This window comes from Salmo salar, chromosome ssa18 (genome assembly GCF_905237065.1).
Source record: "Salmo salar chromosome ssa18, Ssal_v3.1, whole genome shotgun sequence".
NCBI classification, from domain to species: domain Eukaryota; kingdom Metazoa; phylum Chordata; class Actinopteri; order Salmoniformes; family Salmonidae; genus Salmo; species Salmo salar.
The window spans coordinates 70,201,553-70,226,028 of NC_059459.1; the positions used below are offsets into that span (position 1 = coordinate 70,201,553).

The 24,476-nt window shown below is 41.2% G+C and overlaps 2 protein-coding genes across 2 annotated transcripts in view; one reads left to right on the forward strand and one right to left on the reverse strand.

Moving 5' to 3' along the window:
- Positions 1-2,328: 2,328 nt before the first annotated feature.
- On the forward strand, positions 2,329-6,911 carry LOC106578021 (purine nucleoside phosphorylase). The gene is made up of 6 exons (XM_014156558.2): positions 2,329-2,638; positions 4,559-4,728; positions 4,932-5,035; positions 5,407-5,582; positions 5,694-5,884; positions 6,072-6,911. The coding sequence occupies exons 1-6, from the start codon at positions 2,616-2,618 to the stop codon at positions 6,287-6,289; spliced, it is 882 nt and encodes a 293-aa protein (XP_014012033.1). The 5' UTR covers positions 2,329-2,615; the 3' UTR covers positions 6,290-6,911.
- A 224-nt stretch (positions 6,912-7,135) lies between these two features.
- LOC106578020 (calpain-1 catalytic subunit) overlaps positions 7,136-24,476 on the reverse strand; it is a 33,359-nt gene continuing 16,018 nt past the window's right edge. Inside the window, exons 4-22 of the mRNA XM_014156556.2 lie at positions 23,882-24,000; positions 18,255-18,388; positions 17,833-18,001; positions 17,645-17,728; positions 17,345-17,430; positions 13,252-13,326; positions 12,932-13,092; positions 12,441-12,601; positions 12,272-12,283; positions 11,003-11,214; positions 10,839-10,878; positions 10,215-10,280; positions 10,070-10,127; positions 9,743-9,807; positions 9,430-9,498; positions 9,183-9,261; positions 8,872-8,988; positions 8,610-8,668; positions 7,136-8,279 (exon numbers count right to left, since the gene is read on the reverse strand). Coding sequence (XP_014012031.1) covers positions 8,253-8,279; positions 8,610-8,668; positions 8,872-8,988; positions 9,183-9,261; positions 9,430-9,498; positions 9,743-9,807; positions 10,070-10,127; positions 10,215-10,280; positions 10,839-10,878; positions 11,003-11,214; positions 12,272-12,283; positions 12,441-12,601; positions 12,932-13,092; positions 13,252-13,326; positions 17,345-17,430; positions 17,645-17,728; positions 17,833-18,001; positions 18,255-18,388; positions 23,882-24,000 — 1,793 coding nt within the window. The 3' untranslated portion in view covers positions 7,136-8,252. The remainder of the gene's footprint in view (positions 8,280-8,609; positions 8,669-8,871; positions 8,989-9,182; positions 9,262-9,429; positions 9,499-9,742; positions 9,808-10,069; positions 10,128-10,214; positions 10,281-10,838; positions 10,879-11,002; positions 11,215-12,271; positions 12,284-12,440; positions 12,602-12,931; positions 13,093-13,251; positions 13,327-17,344; positions 17,431-17,644; positions 17,729-17,832; positions 18,002-18,254; positions 18,389-23,881; positions 24,001-24,476) is intronic.

Below are 24,476 nucleotides of genomic sequence, written 5' to 3' on the forward strand. Positions count from 1 at the left end.
TATATATTTGGATTATCATCATAATCACATGTTATATAAAGTCAAAGGCCTATTGAGGCCTAGGTAGGTAGGCTTTGTGTAACAGTGTTGGTTTAAAGAGAGGCTTTAGTTTGAGAGGCTTGGTTGAAGATTTTGTGCCAATTAGTGTACATGTATAATAATCAAGTAATGTGATAATATACCAGTAATACAACAGTAATAGTTATAATAATAGTCAAGAATAAAGAGAATCTCATTGCCTATTGGACTTTAACAGTCTATCTATAACCTGGCACTGCGCATTATTGATGGTGTTATATCACCTAGTAGGTCATTGTCATCCTTCATGTTGACTATAGTGGAGCCAGGAACATTTGTCATACGTTAAAAAAAAACACCAGGAGGAATGGTTCATTTGTAACTCACGAGATAACCTTCCTACCCGTCTATTGATAACCCAGCTCCATATCAAAGGGTGTAAAGTGGGTTTATAGTCTATAGGCCTAGAAGGGAAGTTAGAATCTTACTATATGACACACTATCTCACCAAGAGTGCTTATCTCACAATAACAATGTGTCAAGTAACACTTTGTATTGCGTTACATTACTGTATGTACAAGATGGTAGCCTACACTACAAATAGGGGAAAGAGAGAAGTGGCATCCGTCACACACACGGATCATTTCACATATTTTAGAGATTATTTCTTATATTTGGAAGTACTTGTAGATCCTAAGATTTAAAGAGTGTTGAGCTACTTCTCTCTGCCTTTGCTCATTTCTGGTATTGTATTTGTATTTATTGTATTTATTATAGATCCCCATTAGCTGTTGCCAAGACAGCACCTACTCTTCCTGGGGTCTGCAAAATTAAGGCAGTTATACAATTTTAAAAACATTACAATACAATCATTACAGAAGTCACAACACATTAAGTGTGTGCCCTCAGGCCCATACACCACTACCACATGTCTACAACGCAGAAATCTATGTGTACGTGTGTGTATAGTGTGTATGTCATTGTGTGTGTGTATGCATGTGTATTGTGCGTATGTTATCGTGTGTGTGTGTGTGCATGTGTCTGTGCCTATGTTTGTGTTACTTCACAGTCCCCGCTGTTCCTTAAGGTGCATTTTTACCTTCTATTTAAATCTGATTCTACTGCTTGCATCAGTTACCTGATGTGGAATAGAGTTCCATGTAGTCATGGCTCTATGTAGTACTGTGTGCCTCCCATAGTCTGTTCTGGACTTGGGGACTGTGAAGAGAGCCAGTGGCATGTCGTTAGTAAAGATTGAAAAAAGCAAGGGTCCTAATCAGCTACTCCGGGGAATTCCTGCTTCTACCTGGATTATGTTGGAGAGGCTTCCATTATAGAACACCCTCTGTTATCTGTTAGACAAGTAGCTCTTTATCCACATTATAACAGGGGGTGCAAAGCCATAGCACATACGTTTTTCCAGCAGCAGACGATGATCGATAACATCAAAAGCTGCACTGAAGTCACACAAATGACTGATGATTGGCTGAGAGAAATTGATGATAAAATGATTGTGGGGGCTGTCTTGTTAAAAGTGCTGTGCGTGCTGAAAGTCTGTTGTCATTTTGTTTGCTGTAAAATAGTATTGTATCTGGTCAAACACTATTTTGGTAAAGTTCTGGCTGCAGCATATTTTCTTTGAGCCAATCGGTGCCTAACTCAAATAATGCAATAATCATCGGTGGGGTGTGATGAGACAAGTAAATCGAGTCACGTGAGTCATGATGTTCAAAACAAAGCATGATTCCTGTCCAGGCTTATGAGTCTGTGCTTTCCTGGATCCTTGTGACCTCTCTACCCTATTGAAGTTGAAATGTAAAGTGGTTAGGGTAAGAGTAGCCGGGTTAAGGTTAGGGTTTAGGTTATGGACGTCCCAAGGATAGCACTAACCCTTCCTTATAGGAATCCCCATCATCATATCTAAAAATCTATGAAACTGCTGAAAAATAAACAAGAAGTTAGGATACGATTTTGTACTGTCCCTTTTGTGAATTATCAACAGCAGACTACTCATTTGACACATTCCATATCCTACAGGCATTAGCCTAGGCTACACCCCTTGGTTTCCAAACATTTATTTGAACATTCTGACGTGCCGACCATTCTGAAGGGGTGTGTCGGGTTTTGGGTGAGAATACATTAACTCAAACAGACATGGAACATATTTCCACCACACACCGTGCATTCTTTCTGTCCAGAATTGCGTGGTTATCACGTGTGCGGTATGGTCCAATCCAAACGTCCGGATGTATTTGCGTCACCCAGGAGGAGGGGTGACAGAGAAGGGCTCCGTCTATAATTACATCGCTGCCTGTGCAAAGCTGACCAGATACAAGAGCATCTACTTTTACACGGTTAGCTGGAAGACTACTATACAGCTCAACGGTCTTCAAATTAATGATTTGACCATTTAGATCATCTAACATTATTTAAAATACCACTTTAATTTATTTATTTGAAGTGTTTATTTTTTTTTTAAGGATTTTTTTTCTTCCGCTTGAGGTTTTGCCGCCAGTCAAGTCTATCTGCTGCGGTTACATTGAGCCAATTGATACATCGCTGCTTTTGAGAGGATTCCAGTCGCATTGAATTTCAGAATGTTTCCAGAGTCAAGTACCGGGTGAGTAGCCTAGGTTATTATTTCATTCATCCCATTCATGTTCTAGACGCGCTCTTTACATCTTGTTCCGCGGGCAAGTGCGTAGGAGGAAATTGCATCATTCTATCGTTCTATTTTACCTGCCAGTACCCGCTACTTTTATTCACACGTGGTGGTACTGTAGCACTAGTATCGCACATGGTCAAGTGTGGAGTATATAGTAGTGTGTTTATTTTTAGATGAGACCCCCGAAATGGGTTTGTGTGGCTCTGGCGATTCAGCGTTAACGTTACATGGGCAGCAGATGGGACAAGCGCACTCAGGGGGGATGCTCTTGAATTTGAGTTTGATCTTTTCATCGAGATTATACGATAGACTTTCAATCATATTTCGAATATAAAAAAAAATATATGCTCAGGTTCAGACATTTTTCGAAGGCTAGATATTAAAGCAGTACAGTATGCTGTTCTGCTTTAATGTCTTTAAGTATAGCCTACGTCACGGTGTATGTTGGCTGCCGGTGTTGTGCCGAAAATCTCCCTTCTGACAGAATTCCCCCCCCCCTTCTAATTTCCATAATTCTGTGGCTAGAGTCAAATACTTTCTGTGGAGGGAATAGGACGGAATCTTGCCGCCCTCGGGTGCGGGCGGGCACTGAAGGGGGGTTCACCCAGGGCGCCATACAAACTAGAACCGCCACATACACTTGAAACAAATAGCCAAACCGAACACTTTAGACAAAAAAATGCTCTCTGCTACTAAGATCAGTGAAATGTAGGCGAAACTGACAACGGAGTGAAGAGCAGAAATCTCAACTGGCAAGCCAGTCGCAGCAATGAAGAACGCGAAGGGGTGGGGGGATTCTGGCAGGGGGGAGATTTTGTATGGGCTACAAAATGAAGTGGCTTTTTAGGGAGTCCTGTCGCATTCTTGAATGGGATAGGGGAAGCGAGGTACGCGCGGGTTACACCATTACCGAAAATGAATAACCAGATGTGCTGCTGTTTAAAAAAAAATAAAAAAATTTGCGAAAAATCTAAATAGTAATTTATTATATTTTAAGATAATATTTGATTAAATCATTTCGGTATTATATACTGAACCTAAATCTTTGTAAATACTCATCAAATGTAATTCACACTTCCTATTCTGAAGGCATATTTCAAAATGTTGCAGTGAAAATTAAAATATGCACTATTCAGAAATCGCTCCGCCATTTCCTGGTTGCTAAAATTTGCCCAATTTCTGTTTATGTGACAAACAAAGAATTGTAGAGTAGAGAACCATTATACCATCTAAACTGCTGTGAAATATATTTTCCAAAACCAAAAATATTTTTCTTTCAGCTTTTTGAAGCCGATGTATAAAACCCAAAGTAAAATATGCGAAAACGAAACTTGAGAACAGAAAGCATAGAAATAGCGCGCATAATGCACATTTCAATGATAATGACAGATCTATAACACACTATTTGTATTTGGTTGGGTCAATCCAAAAAAGTATGTATTATCGCGTTAATTAACTATATAGCCCCATAAAGGGGCGGCAGGTAAATCAGAATTTGTTCTTAACTGACTTGCCTAGTTAAACAAAGGTTAAATAAATAAGAGGTGGTGTCAGGCTTATGGTTATGGTTAGGCTGAGGCATCGGGACTCTGAAGGAATGTGTGTGTGTGCGCACATGCACGTGTTTCAATAGAAGAGTCCACACCCGGGAAGCACACCCTTATTAACACACAGTTTTAGATGACTGCTAGGAAAACATCTGTTTAATAAGCACACAAACACTTCAACTTCCCATAGACACTCTGACACACCCCAGGGCATATCAGCTATGTGTCTTGATAGCATCGACCATGACATCATTGGTTTTATTATAAAGTATTAGTATAAGTACGTATTTTATTGTAATGTACGGTATATTTCCCTCCTCTGTTTCAGGATCAGCTATGAGGACTGCAAGGGCACAGCAGACTGGCTATTGTCCCAGACCTCCGTTCGCCCCCTGGTGGGCATCGTGTGTGGTTCAGGACTGGGAGGACTGGCTGACATGCTGAAAGACCAGGTGGCCTTCAACTACAAGGACATCCCCAACTTCCCCCAGAGCACAGGTGTAATATTATGTCTGTCAACTTGTTTTCTTGTGTGGTGAATCGGCATTGCAGATGTGTAAGTCCAAGATTATCTTTGTTGTGTCGTCTAACCAGGGAAAACTGGTTATAGCCTATGGGAAAAACACATGGTTCCATAAGATGTTTTCTGATTGGTTGCCGTGCGTCGTCGGTGCATTCTAATTGGTGGTTGTGTGTTACAGTGGCTGGACATGCTGGTCGCCTGGTGTTCGGGATGCTGAAGGGAAGGCCATGTGTGTGCATGCAGGGACGCTTCCACCTCTACGAGGGATACGCCATCCAGAAGGTACGTCTATCATGTCTGTTTACTACCTCGTGACTGTGGCAGGCAGACATCCGCTGCTCTTTCGATTACTTCACATGATACGTAGAGAAGATATCTTCTTTATTTTTCCTTCATCAGGGGCAATTTGCTTTACAACACTCGTTAAATACAGATAACATATGACCACATTGTGTTTTTTTTACGCTTCTGTGTGTCATGAATGAATTGTTTTACTGCAGAAAATAATTCTATGTTAGTTATAGAAGTTTTGAGAATACAAACTTGCACATAAAATCAGGAATCCTGCAATAGAGTATTCATGTATTAGCTGTACATTGTGATGTGTTATACCATTGTATTTGTGATGAATTGACCATGTATTTGTGTTCTAGATCACCCTGCCCATGCGTATCTTCAGCTTGCTGGGTGTTGAGACAGTAATCCTGACCAATGCTGCTGGCGGTCTCAACCAGGACTTCAAGGTGGGAGACATCATGATCATGAAAGACCACATCAACATGCCTGGGTTCGCTGGCAACAACCCACTGTCTGGACCTAACGACGACAGGTAGGCCAGGCAAGCTTGTGTGTTGTGTGTGACAGAGGGAATTATGTTGAACTTGTTTGCACGTGCAATAGTTGGGGCATTGAGGTGTAACCCTCCCTCCCGCTCTCCTAGGTTCGGCGTGCGGTTCCCCTGTATGTCTGACGCGTACGACAGAGAGCTGCAGCAGCTGGCTGTGGATGTGGGACAGGAGCTGGGCTACGGTGACTTCCTGCGTGAAGGCGTGTACTGTGTCCTGGGCGGGCCCTCGTTCGAGACCATTGCGGAGTGTCGCATGCTGCACAAACTGGGAGCTGACGCTGTTGGTACGTCTCATCTCTCCCTGCCTCCCTCCGTGGAATAGTTTAATCAGCACCTTCACAATGCATTGGAAATATTGAACTCAAATTGTTCTCTTATATTGAGTAAACCTATAATTGATGCATCTCTTCCTCTCTCTCTCTCTCTTTCTTTCTCTCTCTCTCTCTCTCTCTCTCTCTCTCTCTCCCTCAGGCATGAGTACAGTTCATGAGGTGATTGTTGCGCGTCACTGTGGCATGCGTGTGTTCGCCCTGTCCCTGATCACCAACAAGGCTGTGATGGACTATGACAGTGAGGAGAAGGCCAACCACAAGGAAGTCCTGGAGACAGGCCAGCACCGCTCCATCCAGCTGCAGAAACTGGTCTCTACCATGGTCAATCGCATGGAGTACAACAACACCAACGCCTGAACGAACGAATGGAACTAACCACCAATCTTCTAGAAATATATTTCCTACGGTGGGAATCCCCATTCAAGTCAGTGGGTAGCTGACGGGTTGGCTGGCGGCCATTTTGAGTGTACCCATGAAGGGGGCAGTCAAATTGCCGTGATCTGAGGGGCAACACCCTTCTAGGAATTATATTTCTATTGTGTAACTGGCCCTTCATTAGTAGAAGCCGACCGCCTTTTAAAGTGCCTGATCTGAGAGCTGTGTGGAATAGTCACTTCCTGGCTGACGCCTCACCCTCAGTTGTTGAGTCCCTCTCACTTTTTAAAACATTCTTCCTATTTTTTTAAGCTAGTGTACATTCCTGCCGTGAGCAGCTCTACGGGCGGATTCTATTTTAGTTGTTTTTGTTATTGTTGCCATTATTATTGTCTATTAGAAGTTAGTGTTCATTTAATATTGATCTGCAGATGTAAATGTCTCGATTTAACGTAACAATGAGAACGTGATGAATCTGCTGTACATGTCTTAATGTGTGTATCCTGTCTATAGATGTACATTAGCCATCGTAAAGTATTTATTTCCGCTCTTGTCCTTTTTTTAAATTATGAATGTGGCTACTAAAGTTTATTTATTAATGTGATCAAGTCTTCTGTTTTAATTGGGGGCAATTGGCCAATTTACTGGTCGATGACACTCACTTCTGTGTAATATGTTGTCCAGAAAAGATTGAGGAAGTAACTTGAGAATTATTCATGGGTCGATATACAGTATTAACAATGGGACTCATTCCATGAGTCTGATATTAATTTTAGAACAGATTTTAGCCTCGCTCAAAACCCAAATTATGACATATCCACATTAATATAATTGTGTTCAGAAAGTTTTTATTAAAGTTTTGAAAAGATAGATATAGAGAAGTTAGATCATTCCATGATAGATGGCATAACAAGTCCAGAGTGTACATGGTAAACAACAGTCATGTGATTGCATAATGCATTTAAGACATTTTGGCGTTCATCTACACAGGAAATGTCAACTATAGTGTAATGGTAATGTGAGTGTCATACTGCTTCTGCTCCCTTCAATATCAGTCTATTTGGCAAGATGGGAAAATTTCTCGATCTATACTTTCAAAGGTTTGTTTATTTCTCTTTCTGCCAAGATACGTGCATTTTTCTCTACCTTCATAGAGGTTATATAGCTCCCCTACATCAATACATCTGACATTACATGCTTCAGGCCTGCTATTCCAATCAAATCAGTCATCCCTTATAACCAACATCCCAAATACAAAAATAACAATCAAATGATTTATGTTCCCCTTGAACACTGAAAAATGAGATAAAATAAAGGCATATCCTTGAAGTCTCTGTGCCCCCCCCCCCCCCCCAAAAAAAGAGGATATCAAAGTGAGTATGCAGCATTACAATGATATTGTTAGTTTTTCCATTGAAAAGTATTCATATATCCGACTATGATAAAACTGTCATGCGGGTGATTCGATTCTCTAAGGATGATCAAGTACTTCCAAAAAACAACAGCGCTTTGCCCTCTCTGCAGAGGAATCATTTGACCCAGCAAACTCCATACTAACACCACCACCCCCTTAAACCTATTACGGACACAAACACTGGCTGCTGAAAGGAAGCCGCCATGTTGAAAATATGACAAGGCATCAATGAAATTTGGCACAAGGTGTAAACAAAAAGTTTAGGCAGTTTCCTTCCTATCCAATAGGAGGCAGTATCAAAATCTCCCACCAACTTCTATGTTACGGCCCCCTGTGAGTAGAATTGTCTCCCTCTGTTTCTAAGGTAACAGGCAAGGCTTTAGCACACCCGTATACTAAATGTTGTAAACATTCCAAGAGTTTTTAAAATCCATGGACCTCTGCAGCGTGGAGAGGAGGGACCAGGTAAAGGCACTTCTGAAAGGACATTAGTGCAGCCTGGTGCAGTAACATCAGAGGGTCAGTCCATCTCTAGGCAAACATGGTCAGGCTGATCCACTGCAGAGAGAAGGTGGAGAGGGAAAGGAGGTAAACAGTTTTACCACTGCAAAAAATAAATCCCAACTTCCCTCCACTCTACAGAGGGGATAGAAAAACAAATCTCTCCCTTTTCCTGTCAGTGGAGGCTGCTGAGGGGAGGACGGCTCATAATAATGGCTGGAATGGAGTCAGTGGAATGGCATCAAACGTGGTTTCCATTGGTTGATACCATTCCATTGACTCCATTCAAGCCATTACTATGGGCCGTCCTCCCCTCAGCAGCCTCCACTGGTTCCTGTATACACCTGGAAAACAGATGAGATTGATAGAAATGTGAGATCTTCAGACCTGGAAGAAGTTGAGTTGTATGACTCCATCAGCATCTGTGTCCAACGTCTTGAAGGTCTCTGTAAAGTAGTGGAGAGAGAATTGTAAGAAATTGCTATCCTGTTTTCAAGCGCTCATAAATGTACTATAATCATGTAAATATATATTATTATTCTCAACAATCAAGACTATGACAAGTATTGCTTGATGGCCAATTTGAAGTGAGTTTATTAATACAAGGACTTAATAGGGAAAAAGTATGAAATATGACAAAATGACTCACTGAACATGGTCTCCAGCCTAACCAGGCAGGTAACAAAGTTGTCAAAGTCAACTGCCAAGTCAGCCTCAGTGTAACGCAGTATGATCAGCTGGAACAGGTGGTTTGTCAGCTTGAACCCTGGGGAAATAACAGACAAACCATAGGTGGGAACCATTTAAAAGCTAGATATGCTTTCATAAAGTTCCCATGGGTCAGACTTCAGGTGTCCGGTGTAGTCAGGTGTCCTGGTTTGGTTGAATACAACCAGTGATGATTCACTACAAATGAACTGGGCTGTGGTTTAAGGAAAGGAGGGACTGGGCTGTATTTACCTGCTGCCTCCAGAGCCATCCTCATCTCATAGGAACTCATGGTGCCTGACTTGTCCAGATCAAACTGACGGAATATAGTCTGGAGAGAGAGAAAGAGAGAGGAAGAAGACAAAGATAAGAAACTAGTGGAATGGCTCTACCAAGACTAGACAAGGAACATCAACAAGGAACTCACAAAGAGAGAGAAGGCTCAGTTTCACAGAATGACTCAGGTGAATAGCAGAACAGATGTTTAAGCTAATCTCACCAGGTATCGTTTGATCTTCTCCCACAGCACATGGAACTCTGTCAATCCCAGTTTACCACTACCATCAGTCTGAAGGACACGGTCAAGGAACCTTGTTTAGACAGACAGACAGACAGACAGACAGACAGACAGACAGACAGACAGACAGACAGACAGACAGACAGACAGACAGACAGACAGACAGACAGACAGACAGACAGACAGACAGACAGACAGACAAGAGAGAAAGGCAGAGAGACAGACATACAGAGGCAGAGAGACCAGAAAGAGAGGACTAATACTGTATAAAAATGCATCAATACACCAAGGATACGTCCATCAGGTTGATCATAGTCCGACAGGAATCTGGTCCAAATCCATCTGTTTTCAGATCTTTGTCTGTATCGGAGAGAGAGAGAGCGAGAGAGAGAAAGAGAGAGGAAGAGAGAGATAGGGGAAGATGGAGAGAGAATGAGAGAAGTGGAAAAACAAATTTTGCGTTTTCGAACTGCACCTGTAATATCCAAATCCAAATATTTACATATTTCCACTGTAAGGACCGACAGTTTGTGTTTCTGCTGAAGGCATGTGGCTGGGTTTTAGTCACACATACAGATACAGAGTAGAATACTGTGTCCTTATTCTATTCCTGTGGACTCACGCTTGGTCATGATCCTGTTCAAAATAGTCTGCAGCTCTGTGGCACTGATCTCCATGTCCTGTAGGCCAAACAGAGAGACCATGAGAAAAGACTACATCAGACCCTTCACTCTGCTCTACCCTCATTGCCCAACACGACTCCTCACCTCTCCAGCCAGTTGTCTAAACAGACTCTTGAAGCCAGCGTCGATCTGGCTCTCGTCCAGCTGGGTCTGAAACAAAGACAGAGGAATGTAAACTCACAGAGGAATGTAAACTCACAGAAGAATGTAAACTCCCAGAGGAATGTAAACTCCCAGAGGAATGTAAACTGACAGAAGAATGTAAACTCACAGAGGAATGTAAACTCACAGAAGAATGTAAACTCCCAGAGGAATGTAAACTCCCAGAGGAATGTAAACTGACAGAAGAATGTAAACTCACAGAGGAATGTAAACTGACAGAAGAATGTAAACTCACAGAGGAATGTAAACTCACAGAGGAATGTAAACTGACAGAAGAACGTAAACTCACAGAGGAATGTAAACTCAGAGGAATGTAAACTCACAGAGGAATGTAAACTGACAGAAGAATGTAAACTCACAGATGAATGTAAACTCCCAGATGAATGTAAACTCTTCACTTTGATTTGTTTAGGAATAGTGTATAAAAAATGGACTCCCTATTCCCTATATAGTGCACTACTTTCAACTAATGCCCTAATCAAAAGCAGCACACTATTTAGCGAATTAGGTGACATTTGGGACACAACCCATGTCTCCTCCACTCACCTCTGCTGGTAGTTCAGCTGTGACATCATCATCCAGCTCCCTAACAGACAGAAAATAACACCAGTATCAATATCCTTCAATCAAATGCATCACCTTATGCCATCCATAATCTCCATATCAACCTATCATATTTCCTGTCCACCTCTCACTTCTCCATCACTCACTCATAGTTGGCAGGTTTCTCAGAGAAGACCCTGAGGACGAAGTCTCCCTCCTTCTTGGGTTCAAAGGTGGAGGGGACAATGATGTACTCCCCAGCAGGCAGCTGGAAGCGAGAGCTCACCTCTCTCAGGTTGATGAAGAGCTCAGAGCGGGCGCTGGAACCGTGCGTCAGGAAGAAGTCTCTCTTCAGGTGGACGCCTGATTTACCCATGTACTAAGAGGACAGAGAGAGTAGTGGGAAAATGCTGTGAGGGAGGTGAACTCACTAACCCCTGACCTCTAACCTCTAACCCTTAACCCCTGATCTGCCCACATACTAAGGGCAGGGGAAAGCAGTATGAGTGAGTTAGTTAAACTAGGTGAACCTAACCCATGTACTAAGAGGATGGAGAGGAGGGAAAGCTCTGTGAGTGAATTAGTTGAATGACCTCTAACCCTTGACCTCTAACCCCTAATCCCACATATTGAGAAGAAAGCACTGTGGGCAAGTTAGTTCACTTCAGAGAAGTTGAGGTCATTGCACCCCTTCTAGGTGAACCTAACCCCTAACTGTGAGGGAAGTAAATCTCTGAACCCTTGACCTCTGAGCTTTGACCTTAAAGCGGCAATCAGCAGTTGAAACAATAACAAAGCGTTTTCCCCATCCCCGTTTCAGTAAAACGCTGTGGGACGGGGCTGGAGAAATGTAAACACTCTCACATTTTTGGACTATGGATGCAAGGAAAGACCATCCATGATATAGAAATGATAGTTCCAACTATGTTTTGAGGCTGTATGGTGTTTTTTTTAAATTGACTTTGTTCACAAACATTGAAGTTAAACAAGCTGATATGTTGGGTTCTGATGGGGTGACAGTTGAACTAAGCTCATGAGGCATTTCTATGTTCTATTCTTCAAGGCCGGCCTACATACCATAATGCCTACATACCATAATGCCTACATACCATAATAGTCTAAAAATGGATGCAGCAACTGCAGATCTCCCCTTTAAGAGCACAATGTTGCCACAGCATGAGGAGAATGCCACCATGCATCTCCATATGAGAGACAATTGGCCAATGAGCCTAAGTACGAGCTGCACTGACCATTATAGGCCTTTTGGCTGGATAACACTTCTTCAGATATGACACACTGTCCAACAGGTTTTAACGCACTCTAAATATCTAGCAAATGGACCAACAGGATCATAGTTATGCTGGACTCTTACAGCTTATCACAAGATTAACTTACAACCTAATGTCAAAGAATACTGGCCAGCAGAATATACATACCTCATTAGGAACCTGAAGAGAGACACAGAAAAAGATAGGAGTTAGATAGAAACATCCAGTCAATTCTACTTGTTCAAAACACTTTCCTTGACAAACTGTCGTATTGCCTTGCTTACACCTTAAAACTCAATGAAAAAAGTTTAACAAGATACAAAGATCAGTTTCTTGCCTCGTAGATGGCAAAACCGATGGTCTCCATGTCTTTGCCCTCCTTGCGTTTCTTTCTCCGGTCCTTCTGCATGAGCGCCACCAGGAAGCTGCAATCTGATTGTCCGGCTGTGTCGGGGTGTTGCAGGGCAACCTTGAATTGCGGGTTGATCCAGAATGTGGCTAGGGATTGTGGGGGAATCAGTTATTAGAAGACTCTAGAGAAGGAAACATTTTAATCAACTGTTTATTAGACACCATTTCTTTATCCTCACGCATCCAGTAGAAGTTGCTTTTAGGTACATATCTAGCTTCAGCCTACCCTCCCAAATCATAATCTTAACCATGGGAGAAAAACAACTCCTTTGCTCAGTGACTAGGAGTAACTGTCTTTATCCTTCTCTCTTTGCTACAGCCTTGCTGGGCCACTTCCCTCTCTCCTCTGCCTCCTTCCCTGCCTCCTTCTCTGCCTCCTTCCCTGCCTCCTTCTTTCCATCCTCCCTCCCTCCTCACCAGGGAAGTTCCTGCAGCCCCCAGCCGTGCTGCCTGACCTCCACTCCCCCTGGTAGACGACTGAGCTCCACTTCTTCTGCTGGGTGGCCTCCAGGGCGTCTGCTGTCAGGTTACAGATCTCCAGACGTGTGAACTCAAGCAGGAAGTCACTGAACGACATCCTGATAGAAGGGAGGGAGGGAGAGGGGGGAGGGAGATGGAGAGTCGGTCAGGTATACGATGCATTAGCGCACACATACTCTCAAATATCATACCGATCAGCCAATAAGACATCCGACTTGGTGTCACAAATACATACACATAAACACACACACACTCACCAGAACTCTCCGTCCTCACTGCAGTTCTGGAGTCGCCCTCTGACTGAGCGGTCAACACCCTCCCACTCTCTGGAGCTGAAACATCCACAATGAAAACACATCACTGACTGTATTTCAACAACAAATAGTAGTTATATGATAAGACAGCAAATAAACTCACTAGATATGCTATATAATATGTCAGCTATAAACTCACAGGTTTTATGACATATGATATGACAACTATAAACTCACAAGTTATATGATATATGATATGACAGCTTGTCACGCCCTGACCATAGAGATCCTTATTATTCTCTATGTTTGGTTAGGTCAGGGTGTGACTCGGGTGGGAAAATCTATGTTTTCTGTTTCTTTGTTTTTGGGCCGAGTGTGGGTCCCAATCAGAGGCAGCTGTCTATCGTTGTCTCTGATTGGGAATCATACTTAGGCAGCCTGTTTTTTTCCTGTGTTTGTGGGAGGTTTTTTTCTGTTTAGCCTCTGTTGCCTGACAGAACTGTACGTTTTTGTTTTTCGCCTTTTATTGTTTTGTTTGAGTGTGTTGTGATAATAAAGAATCATGAGCACTTACCACGCTGCGCTTTGGTCCCTTCTCCTTCAGACAACCGTTACACAGCTATAAACTCACTAGATATGCTATATGATATGACAACCATAAACTCACTAGTTATATGATATATGAAATGACAGCTATAAACTCACTAGATATGCTATATGATATGACAACTATAAATTCACAAGTTACATGATATATGATATGACAGCTATAAACTCACTAGTAATATGATATATGATATGACAGCTCTCCACTCACAAGTTATATGATATGACAACCATAAACTCACTAGTTATATGATATATGATATGACAACTATAAACTCACTAGTTATGTGATATATGATATGACAGCTATAAACTCACTAGTTATATGATATGACAGCTATAAACTCACTAGTAATATGATATATGATATGACAGCTATAAACTCACTAGTTATATGATATATGATATGACAACTATAAATTCACAAGTTACATGATATATGATATGACAGCTATAAACTCACTAGTTATATGATATTACAGCTATAAACTCACTAGATATGCTATATGATATGACAACCATAAACTCACTAGTTATATGAAATATGATATGACAGCTATAAACTCACTAGATATGCTATATGATATGACAACCATAAACTCACTAGTTATATGAAATATGATATGACAGCTATAAACTCACTAGATATGCTATATGATATGACAACCATAAACTCACTAGTTATATGAAATATGATATGACAACTATAAACTCACTAGTTATATGATATTACAGCTATAAACTCACTAGATATGCTATATGATATGACAACTATAAATTCACAAGTTACATGATATATGATATGACAACTAAAAACTCACTAGATATGCTATATGATAACTATAAATTCACAAGTTACATGATATATGACATGACAGCTATAAACTCACAAGTTATATGATATATGATATGACAGCTATAAACTCACAAGTTATACATGATATGACAGCTATAAACTCACAAGTTATATGATATGACAGCTATAAACTCACTAGATATGCTATATGATATGACAGCTATAAACTCACAAGTTATATGATATGGCAACTATAAACTCACTAGTTATATGATATGACAGCTATAAATTCACTAGTTATATGATATGACAAATATAAACTCACTAGTTATATGATTTATGATATGACAGCTATAAACTCACAAGTTATATGATATGACAGCTATAAACTCACTAGTTATATGACATATGATATGACAGCTATAAACTCACAAGTTATATGATATGACAGCTATAAACTCACACGTTATATATGACAGCTATAAACTCACTAGATATGCTATTTGATATGACAGCTATAAACTCACTAGTTATATGATATATGATATGACAGCTATAAACTCACAAGTTATATGATATGACAGCTATAAACTCACAAGTTATATGATATGACAGCTATAAACTCACTAGTTATATGATATGACAGCTATAAACTCACACGTTATATGATATGACAGCTATAAACTCACTAGATATGCTATATGATATGACAACTACAAATTCACAAGTTACATGATATATGATATGACAGCTATAAACTCACTAGTTATATGATATATGATATGACAGCTATAAACTCACAAGTTATATGATATGACAGCTATAAACTCACAAGTTATATGATATGACAGCTATAAACTCACAAGTTATATGATATGACAACTATAAACTCACTAGTTATATGATATGAGAAATATAAACTCACTAGTTATATGATATGACAGCTATAAACTCACTAGTTTTATGATATATTATGACAACTATAAACTCACAAGTTATATGATATGACAGTTATAAACTCACAAATTATATGATATTGATATGACAGCTATAAACCCACTAGTTATATGATATGACAGCTATAAACTCACTAGATACAGTGCATTCTGAAAGTATTCATTCCCCTTCCACATTTTGTTACATTACAGCCTTATTCTAAAATTGATTAAATAAAAACAATTCCTCATCAATCTACACACAATACCACATAATGACAAAGTAAAAACAGGTTTTTAGACATTTTTGCTAATTTATAAAGATAAATCACATTTACATAAGTATTCAGACCCTTTACCCAGTACTTTGTTGAAGCAATTTTGGCAGCGTTTACAGCCTCAAGTCTTCTTGAGAATGATGCTACAAGCTTGGCACACCTGTATTTGGGGAGTTTCTCCCATTCTTCTCTGCAGATCCTCTCAAGCTCTGTCAGGTTGGATGGGAAGCATTGCTGCACAGCTATTTTCAGGTCTCTCCAGAGATGTTTGATCGGGTTCAAGTTGGGGCTTTGGCTGGGCCACTCAAGGACATTCAGAGACTTGTCCCGAAGCCACTCCAGCATTGTCTTGACTGTGTGCTTAGGGTCGTCGTCCTGTTGGAAGGTGAACCTTCACCCCAGTCTGAGGTCCTGAGCGCTCTGGAGAAGGTTTTCATCAAGGACCTCTCTGTACTTTGCTCCTTTCATCTTTCCCTTGATTCTGACTAGTCTCCCAGTCCCTGCCGCAGAAAAACATCTCCACAGCATGATGCTGCCACCACCATGCTTCACCGTAGGGATTGTGCCAGGTTTCATCCAGACGTGATGCTTGGCATTCAGGCCGAAGAGTTTAATCTTGGTTTCATCAGACCAGAGAATCTTGTTTCTCATTGTCTGAGTCCTTTAGGTGCCTCCGAGAGGGCTGTCATGTGCCTTTTACTGAGGAGTTGCTTCCATCTGGCCACTCTACCATAAAGGCCTGATTGGTGGAGTGCTGCAGAGATGGTTGTCCTTCTGGGAGATTCTCCAAGCTCCACAAAGGAACTCTAGAGCTATGTCAGAGTGACCATCGGGTTCTTGGTCACCTCCATGACCAAGGCCCTTCTCCCCTGATTGCTCAGTTTGGCCGGGCGGCCAGCTCTAGGAAGAGTCTTGGTGGTTCCAAACTTCTTCCAACTAAGAATGATGGAGGCCACTGTGTTCTTGGGGACCTTCAATGCTGCAGAAATGTTTTGGTACCCTTCCCCAGGTCTGTACCTCAACACAACCCTGTCTCAGAGCTCCACGGACAATTCCTTCAACCTCATGGCTTGGTTTTTTTTCTGACACGCACTGTCAACTGTGGGACCTTATATAGACAGGTGTGTGCTTTTCCAAATCAACTCCAATCAAGTTATAGAAACATCTCAAGGATGATCAATGGAAACAGGATGCACCTGAGCTCAATTTCGAGTCTCATAGCAAAGGGTGTGAATACATATGTAAATAAGGTATTTTTGTTTATATATTTAATAGATTTGCAAAAAGTTCTAAAAACCTGCTTTTGCTTGGTCATTATGGGGTATTGTGTGTAGATTGCTGAGTTTTATTTTGTATTTAATCCATTTTAGAATAAAGCTGTAATGTAACAAAATGTGAAACTAGTCAAGGGGTCTGAATATATGTTATATGACACATGATATGTAAAATGAGAGGTGTAAAGTGAAGCTTCTGTCTCGTACTTGTCACTCCAGGCCCCAGTCCACTCTATCTCTCCCCAGGGGTTGCGGATACGGACCAGTTTGGTCTTATTCCCCCTGTACACCACCTGATGGAGAAGGATACTGCATTACACAGATGTTTAGTAGCTGGGCAAATCACCAGCCTTGAGTCAATCAAACTGATGAAAAGGGAAACACATTTGTACTGGTTTCAACGCTGTCTTTTCTGTCCAATCGGATGTAATTATTGTTCTCTCTGTTTAGAACCCCACTAAAACAAACTGGGATTACCCTCTTAGCGTCAATCAAACATTGGCTCACCTCGTCGACCCCTGTCAATGAGTAGGCGTGGCCTTTCACTAGCTTCTTAAAGGTCACGGCCTCCATGTCATGACTGCCGGTGATCTGGGGATAGAGAAAGGACACGGTCAGGGAAGACACACGCACACACACGTACACACACTGCTACATGTGTCTGTTCAGCGTATGTGAGGGGTATCGGTACTGACGTCTATGGAGCAGCCCAGCAGTGAGCCTCTCTCCACGGCCCGGCTGATGATGCTGTAAAGGTCAGAGGGCGCCTTCCTCAGCTCGAACATCTCCGTCACCCCTCCTGTGAAGTCCTCAAAACCCTCTGACGTACTGCCTCCCGACAGAGCCTCATAACAGCCATTCAACCTGCAACAAGGGTTGACAATTCTGTGTCAAAAGTCTATGTAAGACCACAAATCACTCTACAATATGCATACAGACATATCATTTTATATTGACATTTTGGTCATTTAGCAGACGCTCCAATCCAGAGCGATTTACTGATATAATAACACACACAAACATATACATAGACAGAGTGAAAGAAATGCAAAGCCCACGTTTACATTTCAATTCTTCTAACCACCCTCTTCTCCTCTCCTTCCTCATCCCTCCTTACTTGGCATAGGCCTTCTCCAGCAGGGCGCTCCAGAACTCTCCTCCCTCGGCAGAGTGGACAAACAGCAGCTTCCCATCCTTCACCGGCAGCCTGTCATCGATCACCACCTCCACCCACTCCCCATACTGCCAGAACTACAAAACAGAGACACTAGGGAGTTTGTAACCATCTCAGAACTACAACACACATACAGTAGGGAGTTTATAACTATATCAGAACTACAACACACAGACAGTAGGGAGTTTATAACCATATCAGAACTACAACACACAGACAGTAGGGAGTTTATAACCATATCAGAACTACAACACACAGACAGTAGGGAGTTTATAACCATATCAGAACTACAACACACAGACAGTAGGGAGTTTATAACCATATCAGAACTACAACACACAGACAGTAGGGAGTTTATAACCATATCAGAACTACAACACACAGACAGTAGGGAGTTTATAACCATATCAGAACTACAAAACACAGACAGTAGGGAGTTTATAACCATATCAGAACTACAAAACACAGACAGTAGGGAGTTTATAACCATATCAGAACTACAACACACAGACAGTAGGGAGTTTATAACCATATCAGAACTACAACACACAGACAGTAGGGAGTTTATAACCATATCAGAACTACAACACACAGACAGTAGGGAGTTTATAACCATATCAGAACTACAACACACAGACAGTAGGGAGTTTATAACCATATCAGAGCTACAACACACAGACAGAAGGGAGTTTATAATCATATCAGAACTACAACACACAGAGAGTAGGGAGTTTATAACCATATCAGAGCTACAACACACAGACAGAAGGGAGTTTATAATCATATCAGAACTAGAATGAAGAGTAGAGTAGAATGAAGGGAGTTGTCTCTGGAAGCTGATCCATGGTCAGTTTTCCACAAGGATCATATTCATGTTACTATACACACCAAGAGTGAATACACAGAACATTGAAGAAGACAACAACAAAAATCCCCTCCCCCGCGGATAAGCAGGGAGTTTATGATCACTAACAGCCAATGACCACCAGAGGTCAGAGGTGGCACTAGAACCAGCTCATCGTAGATAGAGCTCAACAGGGGAAATAAGGAACTAAGACTGAGGTAACAACCAGAGGAAGTCATGGTGGGTTCCATGTAGTCTGCCTACACCACTGTGATGCCAGTACGCTTTTAGAGGGAGAAACACAGGCTGCTCAGTAATGTATCACACTCCTCAGCTGCATGCAGTTGACTGATGCAATAACGGCAAGGCAATACAGCTCCACCAGACCAGATGAGATGAGGGAAACCAGGGTCATGTAGAGTATCTATGAAGTACATGGCTCTGGGAAACACTAATGGAACCACATTGAAGACATTTTTTCCCCAAAGTGTCAGAACCAGAAGCCGCAATGATACTTACGAGAGTGCATGAGTGTGTGTGTTTGTGTGTGCGCATGAGTGGGTGTGTGCATGAGTGTGTGTGTGTGCCTGTGTACATGCATGAGTGTGTGTGTGTGCGTGCACGCGTGTGTGTGTGTGTGTGTGTGCGTGCATGCATGAGTGTGTGTGTATGTATGTGTGTGTTTGTGTGTGTGCCTGTGAACGTGCATGAGTGTAAGTGTGTGATCAAGATCTCAGCAAAAAAGAGTATAAAATAAATAATACTAATACTGAGCAATATTGTATGCTCAAAAAATATATTTATTTTACACAAGTACAATTGCTCACATAGAGATGTTGTTTAACAAGTAGTATGTTTTTTCTAAATAAGATGGGGGTCAAAAGGATTGCTACCCCTGTTTCCAATACCAAGAATACATGGAACATTATATGGTGCTTTTCAGTTTCCTAAAGGCACTTTACAATTGTAGAAACGAAACAAAAAACAGAGATACTTTGTGAGGATAACGGCACTGGGGCTTCTTCTAAAATGTTTTATGAGATTGGAGAACACACATTCCTCCATACGGAATCTTTCCAGATCCTTGATATCCTTCGTCTGCTCTTATGGACCGCCCTCTTCAGTTCAAACCACAGGTTTTCAATGGGGTTCAAGTCCAGAGACTGAGATGGCTGTTGCAAAATGTCGATTTTGTGGTCAACTAACCATTTCTCATGTCTGCTTGGTGTTATTGTCTTGCTGGAAAATGCACCTGCGGCCAAGTGTCAGCCTCCTGGCAGAGGTAACCAGGTTTTGGGTATAAATTTCCTCCGACTTGGTAAAGTTCATGATGCCGTTGACCTTAACAAGGGCCACAGGACCAGTGGAAGCAAACCAAACATAACGTCAAAGATACACCACCATATTTTACAGTAGGTATGAGGTACTTTTCTTGTTAAGGTCAACGGCATTATGAACATAACCAAGTACAAGGACATTTTAAACAAAAAACTGGTCGCCTCTGCCAGGAGGCTAAAACTTGGCCACAAGTTAATCTTCCAGCAAGATAATAACCCCAAGCACTCATCTAAATCCACAAAGAAATTATTAATTGACCACAAAATCTACATTTTGCAATCTCAGTCTCCGGAATGGAACCCCATTGAAAACCTTTAGTTTGAATTGAAGAGGGCAGTCCATAAGGGCAGTCGAAGGATATCAAGGATCTGGAAAGATTCTGTATGGAGGAATGGTCTAAGATCCCTCCCAACGTGTTCTCCAATCTTATAATCACAAGGGCAGGGTGCTAGAGTATTGAAAACAAGGTGCCAATAATTTTGACCCTCATCGTTTTTAGATTATTTTTTAATTACTTTTTTAAAGACCCATTGAAGTCAACATCTGATGAATCTAACACTGTAAAAGTGTGATTTTTTATCAGTGTTATTTCCTGATAGTTTCTTGTTGCAAATACAATCTAGACAGGACCTTCTAATCAGCAGGTTTGCATGGGAGGAAGTTTTGGCATTCCATGGTGACATCACCATGCAGTCAATTGATTAATAGACCAATAACAAAGAGCGTTCCAAACCTCTCAGCTTTCCCCTCCCCCACCCAGACCACTCCCAGACAGTAATAGAAATATTCTTGCTTGATCATTTTTTGTTGCCCATTTTAATGGAAATCTATTCAAGTAAGGTACTTAATTGTTACCCAAAAATGATCTGATATTGATATAAAAACAGCTGCATTAGACCTTTAAACAAAATCTATTTAGCTGATAAATTGTATTAGCATAAAATAAACTGAAAACAACTCAAATAAAACTGTTCTTTCTGGTTCATCCCCATTGTTTAGGTGAAAGACAGACAATGAATGCATTTAATGCCTGCTCTGTGGTTGTCCCATTAGGCAAGGGATTTTGAAATCAACCAAACTGCAAAGACATATTAGCCAACATATAGTAGCTAAACCGGGGGCGTCGCAAAAGCAGTCTTTTTTTTCACCTGCTAAACTGGAAATGCAACTTCAGGGCTGGGCTGACACAGAGAAGTGGGTGGGGTTATATCCTGCCTGTTTGGCCCTGTCCGGGGGGTATCATCGGATGGGGCCACAGTGTCTTCTGATCCCTCCTGTCTCAGCCTCCAGTATTTATGCTGCAGTAGTTTATGTGTCGGGGGGCTAGGGTCAGTCTGTTACATCTGGAGTATTTCTCTTGTCTTATCCGGTGTCCTGTGTGAATTTAAATATGCTCTCTCTAATTCTCTCTTTCTGTCTTTCTCTCGGAGGACCTGAGCCCTAGGACCATGCCTCAGGACTACCTGGTATGATGACTCCTTGTTGTCCCCAGTCCACCTGGCCGTGCTGCTGCTCCAGTTTCAACTGTTCTGCCTGCGGCTATGGAACCCTGACCTGTTCACCGGACGTGCTTGTTGCACCCTCGACAACTACTATGATTATTATTATTTGACCATGCTGGTCATTTATGAACATTTTAACATTTTAACATCTTGACCATGTTCTGTTATAATATCCACCCTGCACAGCCAGAAGAGGACTGGCCACCCCTCATAGCCTGGTTCCTCTCTAGGTTTCTTCCTAGGTTTTTGGCCTTTCTAGGGAGTTTTTCCTAGGGAGTTTTTCCTAGCCACCGTGCTTCTTTCACATGCTTTGCTTGCTGTTTGGGGTTTTAGGCTGGGTTTCTGTACAGCACTTTGAGATATCAGCTGATGTACGAAGGGCTATATAAAAATAAATTTGATTTGATTGATTTGAGAAGTACCACAACACTCCCTCCTCCACAGACACACAAGAGGGGGAATCACATTATGATCACATTACTGAATCTACACTATCAGCCTTTATGGGGCATATCCCAACTTCCACTCAAAGTTGAACACATTGATGACAATAACAGAGGAAGTGAACATTTGATGTAGGTGGAAGTTAGGATTCATTCCTATCATAACTATATCTCAATGTATCTATTTAGCAGAGTTGGGGTCTGATCCACATAAATCCAATCAATTTGTGAACTGATGTATTCCAGTTCAACGGACAGGATAATTTTAACTTAAATTCACCCCAACGTTATCACAACAATATTTGAGATAAACACACCTGTGGTGGCTACAAGAAAGTAAACCATATCGTAGTCAAAGAGCCAGCGGCACTTAAAGTAACTTAATGTAATTGTCAAGTGTTTCCAGATTTCTATGAAATATGACCTATAATTAATTACAATACGAGTGAAATACTTTCCCCCCCAAAAAAGGCAATTAAGTAGGTTAAAAAGCAGCTTTTCCGTGTTGTAATGGTGGGGCTGTATACCTGTTATGAAAAATATGAATGCGAGTAGATTGCTGATTGGCCAGCTCACCCAATGAGGTTGGACGATGTCATTATCTTTCAGGAAATAGCAAGCATTTTTTAAATGTTTAAGATACAAGTTTGAGGTTTTTGAAGTGTTTTTTTTCTCAAATGTATGCTTTGGCCTCAAATACGAGTATAAGATGAATCAACAACATTACTTGGGTATGAGTTAACAGAATATAAACTTTGAAAGGGGGATTTTCACTGGACAGTTACTTTAAACTGTGCAGTTAATTTACCCTTTCACTTTCTGATCAAATCAAATCACATTTTATTGGTCACATACACATGGTTAGCCGATGTTAATGCGAGTGTATCGAAATGCTTGTGCTTCTAGTTCCGACCGTGCAGTAATATCTAACAAGTAATCAATTTCACAAGTAAACAATTTCACAACAACTACATTATACGCACACAAGTGTATAAGAATGAATAAGAATATGTACATATAAATATATTGATAAGCGATGGCCGTGCGGCATAGGCAAGATGCAGTAGATGGTATAGAGCACAGTATATACATATGAGATGATTAATGTAGGGTATGTAAACATTATATAAAGTGGCATAGGCCTGGCAAGAAGCAGGAAGAGGTTCCTCGGTTCAGTTCTGATGTACTCAAATCCTACCTAGGTGTATTGTTTGCAGATAAAGTGTTTATAACTAGTTTATTACTCATTAACTGTGACAGTCGAGATTTTGACTGAACGATCCAGAAATGTCAAGCAGAGAATTTAGGCCGCTTTTTAGTTTTTTTATGCCTTTTCTATAAATACTTGAGCTAAATATCAACTGTAGATCCAGTATTTGGGAAATCAACAGGAATATCATAATATACAGTAGTAATAGAAACAGGAAGTGAGTGTGTGTTGACCTGGAAGTGGAAGATGCCAGCGTACTGTCCTCCGAAGTCCTGTCCATGAGGAACCACTCTGTGGAGGAGATTATCATTCAAAGTCAACGAAGCTATGGCTGCCAGCAACCAGCAGTCACCTGTAACACACACACACGCACATACACACACACACGCACACACACACACACACACACACACACACACACACACACACACACACACACACACACACACACACACACACACACACACACACACACACACACACACACACACACACACACACACAACATAAAACCTCAGTCATAGGTAGACTACGGCAATGATAGCAATGCATTGTATCAGTCATCCCTTCAAGAAGTCAACAACCATTCATTAGAAGGGTGAGTTTTTCTGGCCACATGTTCTGACCAGGAAAAACTCTGTCTGCTAGTCATAGCATTCAACTAATGCCCAGAGTTTTTCCTGCTCTAGCAACACGATAAGGTAAAACTCCTCCCCTTGTTCATCATTTATCTCTTCAAAAGTTTCCAACTGTTCTTCCTTTGAATAATTTCTTGCCTCAAGGGTAGGTGAAGCTAGCTATCTGACAACAACACGTAATCTCAGACAT

Excerpts from the sequence above, each read along its gene's own strand:
- LOC106578021 (XM_014156558.2), top strand. The coding sequence starts at position 2,616 with ATGTTTCCAGAGTCAAGTACCGG. Across the intron at positions 2,639-4,558 it reads TTTCCAGAGTCAAGTACCGG|GATCAGCTATGAGGACTGCA; the intron begins GTGAGTAGCCTA and ends CCTCTGTTTCAG. Across the intron at positions 5,036-5,406 it reads AGGGATACGCCATCCAGAAG|ATCACCCTGCCCATGCGTAT; the intron begins GTACGTCTATCA and ends TTTGTGTTCTAG.